The following is a 16,213-nucleotide window of genomic DNA, read 5'->3' as shown; positions in this document are numbered from 1 at the left end:
GCACATATCCAGCTCTCATCACAACACATGTTGCCACATATCTAGCTCTCATCACAACACATGTTCGTACGTATAAAGCTCTTACCACAACACATGTTGCCACATATATAGCTCCCCCTACAACACATGTTGGCACATAGATAACTCTCGCCACAACACATGTTGGCACATATATAGCTCTTCCCACAACACATGTTGGCACATATATAGCTCTTCCCACAACACATGTTGCCATACATATAGCTCTTCCCACAACACATGTTGTCACATATATAGCTCTCACCACAACACATGTTGTCATATATATAGCTCTCACCACTACACATGTTGTCATATATATAGCTCTCATGACAACACATTTTGGCACGTATATAACTCTCACCACAACACATGTTGGTACATATCTAGCTCTCACCACAACACATGTTGTCACATATCTAGCTCTCACCACAACACATGTTGTCACATATCTAGCTCTCACCACAACACATGTTGTCACATATCTAGCTCTCACCACAACACATGTTGTCACATATCTAGCTCTCACCACAACACATTTTGGCACGTATATAGCTCTCACCACAACACATGTTGGCAAATATCTAGCTCTCACCACAACACATGTTGGCACATAGTTACAGCTCTCCCCACAACACATGTTGTCACATATATAGCTCCCGCCACAACACATGTTGCCACACATACAGCTCTCACCACAACACATGTTGGCACATATCTAGATCTCACCCCAACACATGTTGGCACATATCTAGCTCTCACCACAACACACATTTCCATCTCTAACAGTTCATTGTAATACTGATTCCATTGATGTATTTGTCTTAAAATGAAACACGCCGCAAACAGTGTCACTCCCATAGTGTGGCTGTTCCCAGCCATGGGGGTACGTGTGAATTCTCACGAATGCTCTCTGATCAGTCATGTATGACCATGTCGTTTCAAAGCCGCGGGCTGTCTTACCCGCAGTCAATCATTGTGAGTCAAACAGAGGACAAGCGAGGCCACTCTTCGTGTTGTGGGCGCAGAGAAACTGATCACACGACCAGGTAAGCAAGACATGTTACAATTCTCTTCTCTTACGACTACTTTGTTTGTTTGTTTGTTTGTTTGTTTGTTGTTTACCGCCGCACTCAGCAATATTCCAGCTATATGACGGCGGTCTGCAAATTAATCGAGCCTGGACCAGAAAATCCAGTAATTGATATCATGAGCATCAATCCAGGCAATTGGGATCGATGATATGCATTAAACCAAGTCAGCAAGCCTGACCACCCGATCCCGTTAGTCGCCCCTTACGACAAGCAAAGTCGCCTTTTACGGCAATTATGGGTTGCTGAAGACCTATTCTACCCTGGGTTTTCTCGGGTCCTTACGAGTACTTGTTGTTACACATGCTACAGTAACACTTACAAACATAAACGCATGTAGTATGTTAAATAACGGATTATGAGGGAAAATTAATTCAACATGAGGTATATGGGTATGTAAACAGTAATTAAGTAGTTTTATTTATATTAAATCTATATAATATAATATTTAAAAACGTAATGATACCATTCTATATAAACATTCAGCGTCACATTTACAACGTTATGTTAGGTAACATATGTTCATAGTTAACTTTATCATGTCTCCCTGAAGCTCATTATGATATTTGAATAAACATTTTTGCACGAGTAGTAAATACGAACACAAGTATTGCATTTGAAATCAGCACATTTACCGTTCACGCGTTGTTACGTTAGTCGCTGACTGCTCATCCAAGGTCAGTGGGTGAGTTAAACGTAACGTTGCATTTACATTGTTTCGGCCATGCAGGGAAGAGAGCATTTCACAGAGTTAACAAATATGTCATCAATACATGCCAAGTTATATGTCAAATTATGACTAAATTTAAGTCTCGTGCTATATCTATTGATACAGATATGTTAACACAAGTAATAGTACATGCACTATGGGATATCATCATGGTGAATATAACAATAGCAAATGTTGGCAATCCATAAATAAATATTTATATTATACATGACTTAGCGGTTTACCACTTTACAACATGGCTATATCTAAGTGAATATATGCATTTGTTTCTCATCCACTTGTCCGTTTGTGCAGTATTTAACACAACTGACATGTCGGTTTAGGCAATGTTCGCTGTATGTATGTCCATGCTATGGAGGTACACTGTGGGAACAGTGTGTGCACTGTGTTTAATTATGTATCTGCTTGCCATGATTCTCCTAAACATTCTGCACATCTTTCTCACTCTGTACGTGTATATTATCTCATTATTTTATTATATAACATAATTTTGTTGTCCTCAATTTCACCGATTGGTCAGCATTGTAACTGTGCAGATGTCTTGGTGATCCCATGAAAAAGACATATTCATTTTTTTAAATCATGGCGCGTAATAGATTTCAGTCGAACAGACGTACTTGAACGTCTTAGTGCCTGTATATTTGTTGCACGTTTAATTATTGCTTGGACGAGTCAGCGACCGATCTGACCGGGCGGCTTCCATTTGAAAATCTTCAAATGCAAAGATAAAGATATCGACATCCATGGGTGTTTATTATTTCATATATGCGTGTGAAAGACATAACAATAGTCATATGCCACTGAAATCTCATTAACTCCTGAGTACCCTATCAAGTCATGTTTAAGTCTGGAAAGGTAGCGGTAGATCATAAAATATTTAAAAAGAAAACTGAATTCATGTAAGTAATTGTACATAAGATTTCAATTCACTTTAATGACGCCTGGTAAGCTGATGAAACTGACAGAGTAAGTTGAGATGTGATCATGTATTCCGCACTGTAAACATATCAACATTATTCTAAATATTTCGTTTTCTCTGATTGAGAATATGTAAAGACGTTGTATGCCCAATTGAACATCGAGGTTTAATGTGGAAGATCTTGTGCATGTGCACATGTATATGTCAAAGAGGAAAACGACGAAAATTAATAAGATAAGTTAGTTCGACAATACATAAATGAACAATTACATAATGTTGTAAGTGGCAGGAATGGTCATACATTTCATCTGCCCTCATCACCGCATAGTTTAACAACCTCCACATGAATTACGCATGAGGTGTACGACCGTTTCAAGTTAACAAGAGAAATGGTTGTTTACATCTTCCCTCCGTCACAAACATGGCGACTCTTCACAGAGACCATATACCGACCGGTGTATACATATCAGTCACATACATTGCGACTCTTCACAGAGACCATATACTGACCGGTGTATACATATCAGTCACAAACATGGCGACTCTTCACAGAGACCATATACCGACCGGTGTATACATATCAGTCACATATATGGCGACTCTTCACAGAGACCATATACCGACCGGTGTATACATATCAGTCACATACATGGCGACTCTTCACAGAGACCATATACCGACCGGTGTATACAAATCAGTCACATACATGGCGACTCTTCACAGAGACCATATACCGACCGGTGTATACATATCAGTCACATATATGGCGACTCTTCACAGAGACCATATACTGACCGGTGTATACATATCAGTCACAAACATGGCGACTCTTCACAGAGACCATATACCGACCGGTGTATACATATCAGTCACAAACATGGCGACTCTTCACAGAGACCACATACCGACCGGTGTAAACATATCAGTCACATACATGGCGACTCTTCACAGAGACCATATACCGACCGGTGTAAACATATCAGTCACAAACATGGCGACTCTTCACGGAGACCATATAGCGACCGGTGTATACATATCAGTCACATATATGGCGACTCTTCACAGAGACCATATACCGACCGGTGTATACATATCAGTCACAAACATGGCGACTCTTCACAGAGACCATATACCGACCGGTGTAAACATATCAATCACATACATGGCGACTCTTCACAGAGACCATATACCGACCGGTGTATACATATCAGTCACATATATGGCGACTCTTCACAGAGACCATATACCGACCGGTGTATACATATCAGTCACAAACATGGCGACTCTTCACAGAGACCATATACCGACCGGTGTAAACATATCAGTCACATACATGGCGACTCTTCACAGAGACCATATACCGACCGGTGTAAACATATCAGTCACATACATGGCGACTCTTCACAGAGACCATATACCGACCGGTGTATACATATCAGTCACATATATGGCGACTCTTCACAGAGACCATATACCGACCGGTGTATACAAATCAGTCACATACATTGTGACTCTTCACAGAGACCATATACCGACCGGTGTATACATATCAGTCACATACATGGCGACTCTTCACGGAGACCATATACCGACCGGTGTATACATATCAGTCACATATATGGCGACTCTTCACAGAGACCATATACCGACCGGTGTATACATATCAGTCACAAACATGGCGACTCTTCACAGAGACCATATACCGACCGGTGTAAACATATCAGTCACATACATGGCGACTCTTCACGGAGACCATATACCGACCGGTGTAAACATATCAGTCACATACATGGCGACTCTTCACAGAGACCATATACTGACCGGTGTATACATATCAGTCACAAACATGGCGACTCTTCACAGAGACCATATACTGACCGGTGTATACATATCAGTCACAAACATGGCGACTCTTCACAGAGACCATATACCGACCGGTGTATACATATCAGTCACATATATGGCGACTCTTCACAGAGACCATATACCGACCGGTGTATACATATCAGTCACATATATGGCGACTCTTCACAGAGACCATATACCGACCGGTGTATACATATCAGTCACAAACATGGGGACTTTTCACAGAGACCATATACCGACCGGTGTATACATATCAGTTACATACATGGCGACTCTTCACAGAGACCATATACTGACCGGTGTATACATATCAGTCACATACATGGCGACTCTTCACAGAGACCATATACTGACCGGTGTATACATATCAGTCACATACATGGCGACTCTTCACGGAGACCATATACCCGCCGGTGTATACATATCAGTCACATACATGGCGACTCTTCACAGAGACCATATACCGACCGGTGTTTACATATCAGTCACAAACATGGCGACTCTTCACAGAGACCATATACCGACCGGTGTATACATATCAGTCACAAACATGGCGACTCTTCACAGAGACCATATACCGACCGGTGTTTACATATCAGTCACATACATGGCGACTCTTCACAGAGACCATATACCGACCGGTGTATACATATCAGTCACATACATGGCGACTCTTCACAGAGACCATATACCGACCGGTGTATACATATCAGTCACATACATGGCGACCATATACCGACCGGTGTATACATATCAGTCACATACATGGCGACTCTTCACAGAGACCATATACTGACCGGTGTATACATATCAGTCACATACATGGCGACTCTTCACGGAGACCATATACCCGCCGGTGTATACATATCAGTCACATACATGGCGACTCTTCACAGAGACCATATACCGACCGGTGTTTACATATCAGTCACAAATATGGCGACTCTTCACAGGGACCATATACCGACCTGTGTATACATATCAGTCACATATATGGCGACTCTTCACAGAGACCATATACCCGCCGGTGCATACATATCAGTCACAAACATGGCAACTCTTCACAGAGACCATATACCGACCGGTGTATACATATCAATCACATACATGGCTAGTCTTCACAGAGACCATATACCGACCGGTGTATACATATCAGTCACAAACATGGCGACTCTTCACAGGGACCATATACCGACCGGTGTATACATATCAGTCAGATACATGGCGACTCTTCACGGAGACCATATACCCGCCGGTGTATACATATCAGTCACATACATGGCGACTCTTCACAGAGACCATATACCGACCGGTGTATACATATCAGTCACAAACATGGCGACTCTTCACAGAGACCATATACCCGCCGGTGTATACATATCAGTCACATACATGGCGACTCTTCACAGAGACCATATACCGACCGGTGTATACATATCAGTCACATACATGGCGACTCTTCACAGAGACCATATACCCGCCGGTGTATACATATCAGTCACATACATGGCGACTCTTCACAGAGACCATATACCGACCGGTGTATACATATCAGTCACATATATGGCGACTCTTCACAGAGACCATATACCCGCCGGTGTATACATATCAGTCACATACATGGCGACTCTTCACAGAGACCATATACCGACCGGTGTATACATATCAGTCACATACATGGCGACTCTTCACAGAGACCATATACCCGCCGGTGTATACATATCAGTCACATATATGGCGACTCTTCACAGAGACCATATACCAACCGGTGTATACATATCAGTCACATACATGGCGACTCTTCACAGAGACCATATACCGACCGGTGTATACATATCAGTCACATACATGGCGACTCTTCACAGAGACCATATACCGACCGGTGTTTACATATCAGTCACATATATGGCGACTCTTCACAGAGACCATATACCGACCGGTGTTTACATATCAGTCACAAACATGGCGACTCTTCACAGGGACCATATACCGACCGGTGTATACATATCAGTCACATATATGGCGACTCTTCACAGAGACCATATACCCGCCGGTGTATACATATCAGTCACAAACATGGCGACTCTTCACAGAGACCATATACCGACCGGTGTATACATATCAATCACATACATGGCGACTCTTCACAGAGACCATATACCCGCCGGTGTATACATATCAGTCACAAACATGGCGACTCTTCACAGGGACCATATACCGACCGGTGTATACATATCAGTCACATACATGGCGACTCTTCACGGAGACCATATACCCGCCGGTGTATACATATCAGTCACATACATGGCGACTCTTCACAGAGACCATATACCGACCGGTGTATACATATCAGTCACAAACATGGCGACTCTTCACAGAGACCATATACCCGCCGGTGTATACATATCAGTCACATACATGGCGACTCTTCACAGAGACCATATACCGACCGGTGTATACATATCAGTCACATACATGGCGACTCTTCACAGAGACCATATACCGACCGGTGTATACATATCAGTCACATACATGGCGACTCTTCACAGAGACCATATACCGACCGGTGTATACATATCAGTCACATATATGGCGACTCTTCACAGAGACCATATACCCGCCGGTGTATACATAACAGTCACATACATGGCGACTCTTCACAGAGACCATATACCGACCGGTGTATACATATCAGTCACATACATGGCGACTCTTCACAGAGACCATATACCCGCCGGTGTATACATATCAGTCACATATATGGCGACTCTTCACAGGGACCATATACCGACCGGTGTATACATATCAGTCACATACATGGCGACTCTTCACAGAGACCATATACCGACCGGTGTATACATATCAGTCACATACATGGCGACTCTTCACAGAGACCATATACCGACCGGTGTAAACATATCAGTCACATATATGGCGACTCTTCACAGAGACCATATACTGACCGGTGTATACATATCAGTCACATATATGGCGACTCTTCACAGAGACCATATACCGACCGGTGTATACATATCAGTCACATATATGGCGACTCTTCACAGAGACCATATACTGACCGGTGTATACATATCAGTCACATATATGGCGACTCTTCACAGAGACCATATACCGACCGGTGTATACATATCAGTCACATACATGGCGACTCTTCACAGAGACCATATACCGACCGGTGTGTACATATCAGTCACATACATGGCGACTCTTCACAGAGACCATATACCCGCCGGTGTATACATATCAGTCACATACATGGCAACTCTTCACAGAGACCATATACTGACCGGTGTATACATATCAGTCACATACATGGCGACTCTTCACAGAGACCATATACTCGCCGGTATAACATATCAGTATATGGTCTCAGTATGTTCAGCATACCTTTGTGTCTTGAGGCGAGAGTCCTACTACCTTTGTGAATATTATCAGTGCATGACAAGTTGGGTTTAAGACAATTCTTAGTGTCATAGTCTCACACGAGGCGACCGGAAGGTTAATCTCGCCTCGAGGCTGAGTGGATGCAGTGGGGGTACATACACGTGGCTACATTTTAAAAGCAGACCTTAAAGCATCTGTCAAGTCGTAAAGTCTGTGCTTGGAGATACACATCTTCCTCCCGGGTTATTGAACGCAGTTTGGCTGTTGTTTCTATGGTTACTGGCAAATATGTCCTCTACATGATTCACGTGTTCACATTAAAGCCCAATTGAGCGTCGCCATGTCCTATATTCTGGCAAGGTACTTTTAAGAAGTGAGTTTCTAAAGATGATCATATTTCTGTTACACCGTTGAGACTGGGGCGGCTGGGATTTTGTATCAAGACCAGCTATATGTTCAGCTACATCTACAAACTATAAGCCTAAAAAGACTTTAAAAGCACCATCATGCAATAATGAGTGAGTGAGTGAGTGAGTTGGGTTTAACGCCGCTTTTAACAGTATTCCAGTTATATCACGGCGTGTCAGCTTAATGTGGGAGGAAAGCCCGAAGTGATGCAGGTCTCAGACGTTTACCACTTCGGTGAAACCCACGAGCACGGGTATGGTGCTGACAAACCTAGAAACATAATCGGGGCGAACCGGGATTCGAACCCATAATCATAGGTTTCTCTGCACAGCGAATCGCGGCGCCTTAGACGACTGGGCCACCCGTGCCCCCTCATGCAATAATGTATTTTGGAGGCTGACAGTTATATACTAAGCGGCAAAAGAAAGTATAGGTTGGCAATTTTATAATTTTCCTAAAAACAGCAATAACTAGTGGAAAGTGTGTATTGGGAATATGACTGCCAAGGAATAGGTACCAAACAACACCTCACCCGAACGCGCCACCTTTGACGGCGCTCGTTCGATGACAAAAAAACTGTGAAACAGGTTTCCAGCCTATGGCATAAACTGCACGTGCATGTTAGCTGTATAAATGCGTTCGTCTGCAGGGTATAACCACACGTGATGAAAGAACACAAAAGAAATGCCACTACTTTCACAGGAGCAGAGAGAGAGAGCCATCGGTATGGCCGAAATGGGGGCAACACAGGTCCAAAGTGCCAGAAGGTTTGGTTGCACACCATTGACAGAAGCCAGGCTGATTCAACGGTACAGGCAGACAGGGAGGACACAGGACAGGCCTAGAACCGGACGACCCCGAGTGACAACACCACTGGAAGACGGTCAGAAACGGCTCATTCACCTGCGAAACAGATTCGTAACGGCGACGGCGACGGCAGCAACAGCGTTGGGACATCCCATTAGCCAACGAACAGTACTACGGTGACTTCGTGCTGCTGGAATCCGAGCGTATCGTCCTTTCCGAGGAATGGTACTAACTGTTCAACATCGACGCCTGAGACTGCGATGGGCGAGGCAGGTTCGACGCTGGTAAGTGAGAAATTGGCGTCGAGTGCTGTTTACTGATGAAAGTCGGTTTAACTTGTTTCGAAATGACGGCAGAGAACGAGTTTTATCGACGCAGAGGGGAACGTTTGGCTCCGGCGTGTATTCGAGAGGTCCATTCATTCGGCGGGGGAGGTGTAATGGTGTGGGGCGGTATTTGTGGAGATCAGAAGACTGATTTGTTGATTATACAGGGAAACCAGAACGCAGTGCAGTATAGAGACCAAATGTTGCAGCCAGTTGTGCTTCCGTTCTTACAAAACTAACAGCAGGGGACATTGTTTCAACACGACAATGCCAGGCCCCATACTGCAAGACTGACTCGGAACTTTTTAAACCAGCAGAATGTTGACGTTTTGCCCTGGCCTGCCCACTCACCCGATATGAATCCTATTGAACATCTGTGGGACCATCTTGACAGACAGATTAGAACACGCCATCAGCCTCCCGTCAACAGACAAGAATTGCAGCAGTGGCAACGGATTCCAGTCCACGACATCAGAAGATTGACGTCATCGATGAGGCGGCATATCACAGCATGCATTTAAGCAGCTGGAGGTCATACACGCTATTGAAGGCAACTGTGTCTGACAATTTTTTGGTGACATTTCAGACAACCTTTGAAAATAGAATTTCTTACCCCACCATTGTTTACCTTGAGCTTACATTACCTGTGATTGCACAATTTCATTCAAACTGTGGTTGATCAATCATTTGTTACCCCTCCCTAAATTATATTTTAATTCACAACAAAACCTCTTCTTGTTATTTTTTTATCGATCATGGAACTCGACCTATACTTTCTTTTGCCGCCCAGTATATTTTGACAAGCATTTCCTGGGATCATGTTATTTTTCGTAACCTAATAATGTGTCACAACATCTGTCTGACCCTCGGGCAAGCCCGGCAATTGATGGATGACTGTATCAAATAGTCGTGAACACCTTTTGTCATCACTATAAGTTTTACAACGATTGTGGGAGTAGGTTCATAAATGTGAAACTTTCATCATGTTTTTATTGTGACATAGATACAAATAGGAATACTCCTAAGGCCTTGGCGATTTGAATATATTGTCATTTCTCAGTCAGCATCATCAATCACCCAACACATAACTTGCTAGTATATGACAAAATATTTCATAAATCTCAAAATGACTGACTGTCATCTACCGTTCCTCACCATTCATCTTAGGACCACGACCGGCTCGTCTAAGCTAGGTGTCATATCGCAGTGCAGAGTTGTGTCTCTTAGTCATGCCAGGATCCGATGATCACGTGTTCGAATCCAAGATTCTGCCTGATAATGGTCATTAATTGCTTTTGAACGAAATAACTCACCGGCCTTACCGTGTAAACTTCTAGACATCGTATAGAAGGAGGACGACTATCTGGTCCACTATTACTCACGATCCCGCTAGAAGCGTCTATCATATATCTCGACAATTGTTCCCAGAGGAGGGCTTGCGATTCACTGGGACATTGTCACGACACCCCCGAGTAACGCAGGAGATATCACATCAAGGGTGCATCCGAGGTGGTCAGCCCTGCTACTGTGACTGTCATTGTGGGATGTTTATATAATAAGGCCAATTAAAGTATGATTATGAAAGCTTCTCACACAGGCAGACACTTCTTAGCTTGCGTATACTTTGATAATAATTTATGAGATTCTAAAATCAAAAGTAGTCCTGACCGAAAGAGAATGCTTTGAAGGTGTATTACAAATATACTTTACCATGATTATTTGATGCTAGGTTAAATAAATGTTGCATTTTAGTAATTTGAATTTTCATGAATTTCATGAATTCCTGAATTTGAACTTCGTGGCAGTATCATTGCCCCAGCATATTGCTGACCTTCATTGTGGAATATCAACCCATCTCCGCTACCGACTTGGTTAGGTTCGAATACTTTCCTGACTGTGGCACATGCAGTCACTACTGTGGTTCACAAACTGTTGCTTATCAAGATATAAAAGTGCCGACATAATGTTGTGTTAGATGCAGATGAATCAGATCTATTGCAAAAAGCCGTCTCTTACACGTCATCAAGGTGACACCAGCCGGGCGGAGCCGCACTGCACCGAGTTGTAAATTAATTACTGATGCTGTAGCTTGGCAACGTGATATCGTTGTGGATTGATTCTTGCAATGTGCCTTCTTTCAGAACCGTGACAACATACGTATTCGTACGTGGATGTCATTGAATGTGGAAATTTTAGATAAATTAGCATGTGGACAAGATAGTGAATCAGAATATATACATTATTTTGTATTCGTAATACAATATCTTCGGATATTTGCGCTGTCACGTAGTTGGTGAGAAATGAATACACCCACGCGCAACGCCATATGTCATTCAAGTCAGCGTGTTCCTTGTAACGCGACACCACGCTATTATTGTGAAAAAGCAAATGTACCTTGCAAATTCAGACCTCCAAATTCTATCATAAACTGACAAAAAAGGGACACGATGCGAATTGAAGCACACAGTGTAAATGTACCTTCACTCTGATTTGTTTTATTGTTATTTCAATATTCCGTATACAGTCGATAATTAGTTTACCTCCCGGGCGGTCGGGTAGCCTAGTGGTTAAAGCGTTAGAGTGGTTAAAGTTTTCCACTCATATCAGGGCGTGTCATCTTGATCTGAGAGGATGCCCGAAGTGATGCGGGTATTAAAGACGTTTAGATTTCGGCTTTCACCAACAAATTAAAGAAGCACGACCATCTACACTGCCTTTGTCACAGTCACAAGATATAAGATAGTTATGGTAGGACGGTTTCAAATTCAGCAAGGTAGTTTAAGATAAAGTAGTTACGAGGCGGGCTCGCCGTGGACACCTTCCCGAGGCAAGGGAGATGACTGACTTTAAAAGTCCAGTTTCGACCCTTGCCGAACTGGGCTGGAATCACTGGGCTCGATCATAGCGCCACCAGAGGCTTTCACCAGTTATGTCCCTTCTATGCCTCTCCTATGGGCCAATCAGATTCCACCTCTCGTATCACTCGCATTTGCTTAAAACAAAATGGCGGCGCCCAGTCAGATCTGATCGATAATGATAAGATATATATTGTAAGAAAACGGGTCTTACATCGCGAAATGCATCAAATCACGTGAACACCTTGATTAAAACATGAAAATACAGTCTGCACGACAGTTCACGAACCGGATTTCGAATTCGTTGCGCGATTTTGATTAGACTAAGCATAGACTCGTTAGTCCAGCCAAAATGTAACTCCATAATACCAGCCTAGTTCGGCAAGGGTGGAAACTGGACTTTTATTGCCAGTTAACTCTCTAAGATGAAAAATGAACTTTGGGCTGGAGTTAGATGTAGTCTGTGTCATTTTGTAACATGTCTCCCCTGACGTGTGAATACAGCTTGATAGTAGATGCGTTGAGTGACGTGGCGTGGCGTGACGTGGCGTGGCGGCAAGTACAGTGTAATAGGTTAATGTTGTAAATGAAAATACCAAAGATACAAATAATTGTAGATATGTCCCTCAAATGTTCCTCGGTACTCGTAACATGACACAAAGCACGTACATTCTTGTTTTATTCAGCTTGTGCTGTGATGGCGTCTACAAAGAAATCAACAAACCCGAGACAGAACTCCAGAGTGCTGCCACTACACCATTATGCCTACAAGAACGACATCGAGGCTATCAGGAAGGCACTGGCCAACAGTTCCACTGACATCTGCGCAAAGGACATGAGCGGCCGGACGGCTTTATTTGTCGCCACATGTTTCTCTCGTGTTGAGATAGCCCGGATGTTGCTAGCCTTGGGCTGTGACCCAAATATTGCCAACAATGATGGCGATACACCCTTACATGAAGCAACGGAGAAGTCGAGTTTACCCATGGTTCAATTACTGCTAAAATCAGGTGCGGGTTCTTTCAATATACATTTGTAACAGAAATTGTGTTTTTTTATTCTTTAAACGATCATTCCCCCACTTTCACTCATCTGTTTCTCACTTTCTAACGGTGTGTCTAAATATGTATTCTGATAGTGTAACACTATTTGTCACGTACATGCATGTGATACAGTCATGATTTTTACGTGACATCATCGTGTATCTCCTCGAAGTGGTAAATGTCTTCCACCTGTGATAACCATCAAACAGAGAGCTAACACACTCCCAACCCACTCACTCACTCCCTCCCTATATGTATGGACAAACTCCCTCCACACATCAGCACTAGACTTGTTTTAGTGAGGAAATTGTAGTTGTTTTGTAATTCTAAGAAATGCCACCCTTCCACAGGTAAATGTAAACTGGATGCTGAGAACCGGGATGGACAGACGCCTTTGATGAAAGCGGCCTTCTTTGACTACCTGGACATCATGAAATGTCTTCACCTCAAAGGTGAGTGGTACACACACACACAGAGAGACACACACGCACACTCACGCGCGCGCACACGCAAAACACTGTAAACTTAAGTCAACTTAAGGACCAAAACCATTTCTTGTTTAGCCACCACCCAATATGGTTGTTTATCCCCCCTTTGCCCTGTAGTATATTCTTACAAGTGTATCGTTTTGTGTCACAGACAGTTCTGTTCAGTTACTTTTTATCCACGTTGAAAACAATGTCGTGGTCATGGTGTATACGCAGGTCTTAGCTGAGCTGGTTATGTATCTTGCTTGTGTGGTAATCACGGTTTGTAACCTCCAAACATGTCCTCTTAACACAGGCGCCAGCATCGATGCGAGAGACGCAAGAGGGAAAACAGCCCTGTTCTACGCCCTTGACGAAGGCAGCGAGAAGACGGCGATATACCTGATGAAGAACAAGTGTGACGTTAACGTCATGGACAATGGAGGTCACAGTGCCCTGTATGAAGCAATTCACTCGCAGTTCTTTCACTCAACTGAGTGTTTACTGCTGCTGGAGAGCTCAGGTGAGCATTATTATACGTAAAGAGTGATTGATGGCTCGGTGGTTACACTGTAAGCATCAACAGTGCACCAAACACCAAAGCTATCACTATTAGCATCAACATTACCACTATCAATTAGTTACATACATGTATATTATTGACAGTGTAGCTGTGATCTAACAATATATATATCCAAATGATATGACTTCTTCTCCAGTTGCTATACTAAGTTCAAACGATGGTTAAATAATTAGTGCTCACATTCTTTAAATGATCAATAAGCGGCCTCCAAAGTGTTTTGATATTGACATATTCTATATTATATCACTTACATAATATTCAAAGATGCTTAAGAATGTAACATAAACAATTGAAAGCCATCTCAACATTTATGTTGATTGCCGACAGGATATGACTTCAAGAAAGATTCCGTTTGGCTCGAAAAGGAAGAAAAAAGTTCAAAGTTCTACAAACTTGATGATGCGTACCATCGCTTCTTGAAGTCTGCTGGTGTTTCTCGGAATACAGGAGATTTGGTAGTGCCACTGAAGTACAATAACGACCCCTGGCGCATTCCGTACACCGTGGTCCTTGGTTCTACCAGCCACACAACGTCGCCAAAGCCGGCACGAGCTGCTACCAGGAACACTCTCCGGCCTGTGGTGTGACCGACAGACGTAGCCTGGACGGGGTGTTTTCTACCTGACAACAAGAGATGGACTAGAGAGTCCAGCAGCGGACACTAGTCATAGAAGACGATCACAGCAACTGACTACTGGTAGAAGAGACAGCCAACTCTCCCTCAAATGACCATTCCCTCATTTGAATGATGTGAATGACCAAGTTTCTAAACATTTCAAACCATTTGGTTGTACTGACTGAATGAAAGTGGTAGGCACGCATTTGCCAAATGAATGAAAGAGTTTGAGCAAAATTCCAGCTTTATCGGGGCACCCAGAATAGTTTTCATTCGTTGTACCCATGTTGGTGATCAGACCCGGGTCTTCAGCGCGAGAGCCAACTCTTTAACTGCATGCATGGCTAACACTCCCCCCTTCATCCCCGGTCATAATCCCGGGGAACAGTATCGCATGAGAGAAGAAGACGATTTGAACGATCAAGAAAGGACTTTAGAAGATTGTTGAAACGAGACAGTATCGTGGTTGCCTGACTATTGTATGCCTTCAGTAATGTAATGTAAGGGCCATCTTGAGTTGGAGACACACATGTCATTCATACATACACGTTTTGGGGGTTGAAACGAGGATCCGATCGACACAGTAGAGATACTGTCCTGACGAGACGAGACGCCTGATTACACGCTTGTCTACAGTTTTGTGTACTCCTCCAAGCATGGACAAATGTCACAACAATGATTGCCTTGTACTGGCTTGAACTAAAATGAAAGAATGATGCATCTATTGCTTCCACAATAACACTATAGTATCCGGGATGCAGCTGACGAGAACAATGTGTCAGTGTTCATCTTTGTCCAGCAAGGCAGAGTTGACAATGTGCAATATGTATCGCGATTGCTTGGGTATTGGGGCGTACCGAGTATTGAGGTTATATGTTTAGACATCATGTTGTACATGGTATTCTCTTAATAAAAGGTCAACAAAAAAAGTAATGGCTGAATGTTTGCCACATATTTCCAGATGTGTGTTTGTTTGCAAGACTATTTCCAGTAAATGTGAACCCAGTTCAGACGTCCCAGCACTGACTTAATGATATCGACAAACACTGTTTCATAATCAAAATATGAAACGTCAGCGCCAG

General features: G+C 43.1%; 2 protein-coding genes across 2 annotated transcripts in view; one reads left to right on the top strand and one right to left on the bottom strand.

Moving 5' to 3' along the window:
• LOC124132190 (dihydrofolate reductase-like) overlaps positions 1–16,213 on the bottom strand; it is a 53,183-nt gene that overhangs the window by 34,107 nt on the left and 2,863 nt on the right. The gene's annotated exons all lie outside the window — the stretch shown is intronic.
• LOC124132191 (serine/threonine-protein phosphatase 6 regulatory ankyrin repeat subunit C-like) lies at positions 973–16,091 on the top strand. Its single transcript, XM_046495967.2, has 5 exons — positions 973–1,067; positions 13,109–13,432; positions 13,816–13,917; positions 14,249–14,455; positions 14,843–16,091. Exons 2-5 carry the CDS (start codon positions 13,120–13,122, stop codon positions 15,100–15,102), a joined length of 882 nt encoding a protein of 293 aa, XP_046351923.1. The 5' UTR covers positions 973–1,067; positions 13,109–13,119; the 3' UTR covers positions 15,103–16,091.

Source organism: Haliotis rufescens, unplaced genomic scaffold (assembly GCF_023055435.1).
Source record: "Haliotis rufescens isolate VD_foot unplaced genomic scaffold, xgHalRufe1.0.p SCAF_4, whole genome shotgun sequence".
NCBI lineage: Eukaryota > Metazoa > Mollusca > Gastropoda > Lepetellida > Haliotidae > Haliotis > Haliotis rufescens.
Note: the sequence above shows the minus strand (reverse complement) of the source record. Positions and strands in the feature narration are given on the sequence as shown.

What these genes read in the sequence shown, in the direction of transcription:
- LOC124132191 (XM_046495967.2), top strand. Translation starts at nt 13,120, where the DNA reads ATGGCGTCTACAAAGAAATCAACAAACCCGAGACAGAACTCCAGAGTG. An exon ending in TCAATTACTGCTAAAATCAG is followed by an intron (nt 13,433 to 13,815) that starts GTGCGGGTTCTT and finishes ACCCTTCCACAG; the next exon opens with GTAAATGTAAACTGGATGCT. An exon ending in GAAATGTCTTCACCTCAAAG is followed by an intron (nt 13,918 to 14,248) that starts GTGAGTGGTACA and finishes CTCTTAACACAG; the next exon opens with GCGCCAGCATCGATGCGAGA.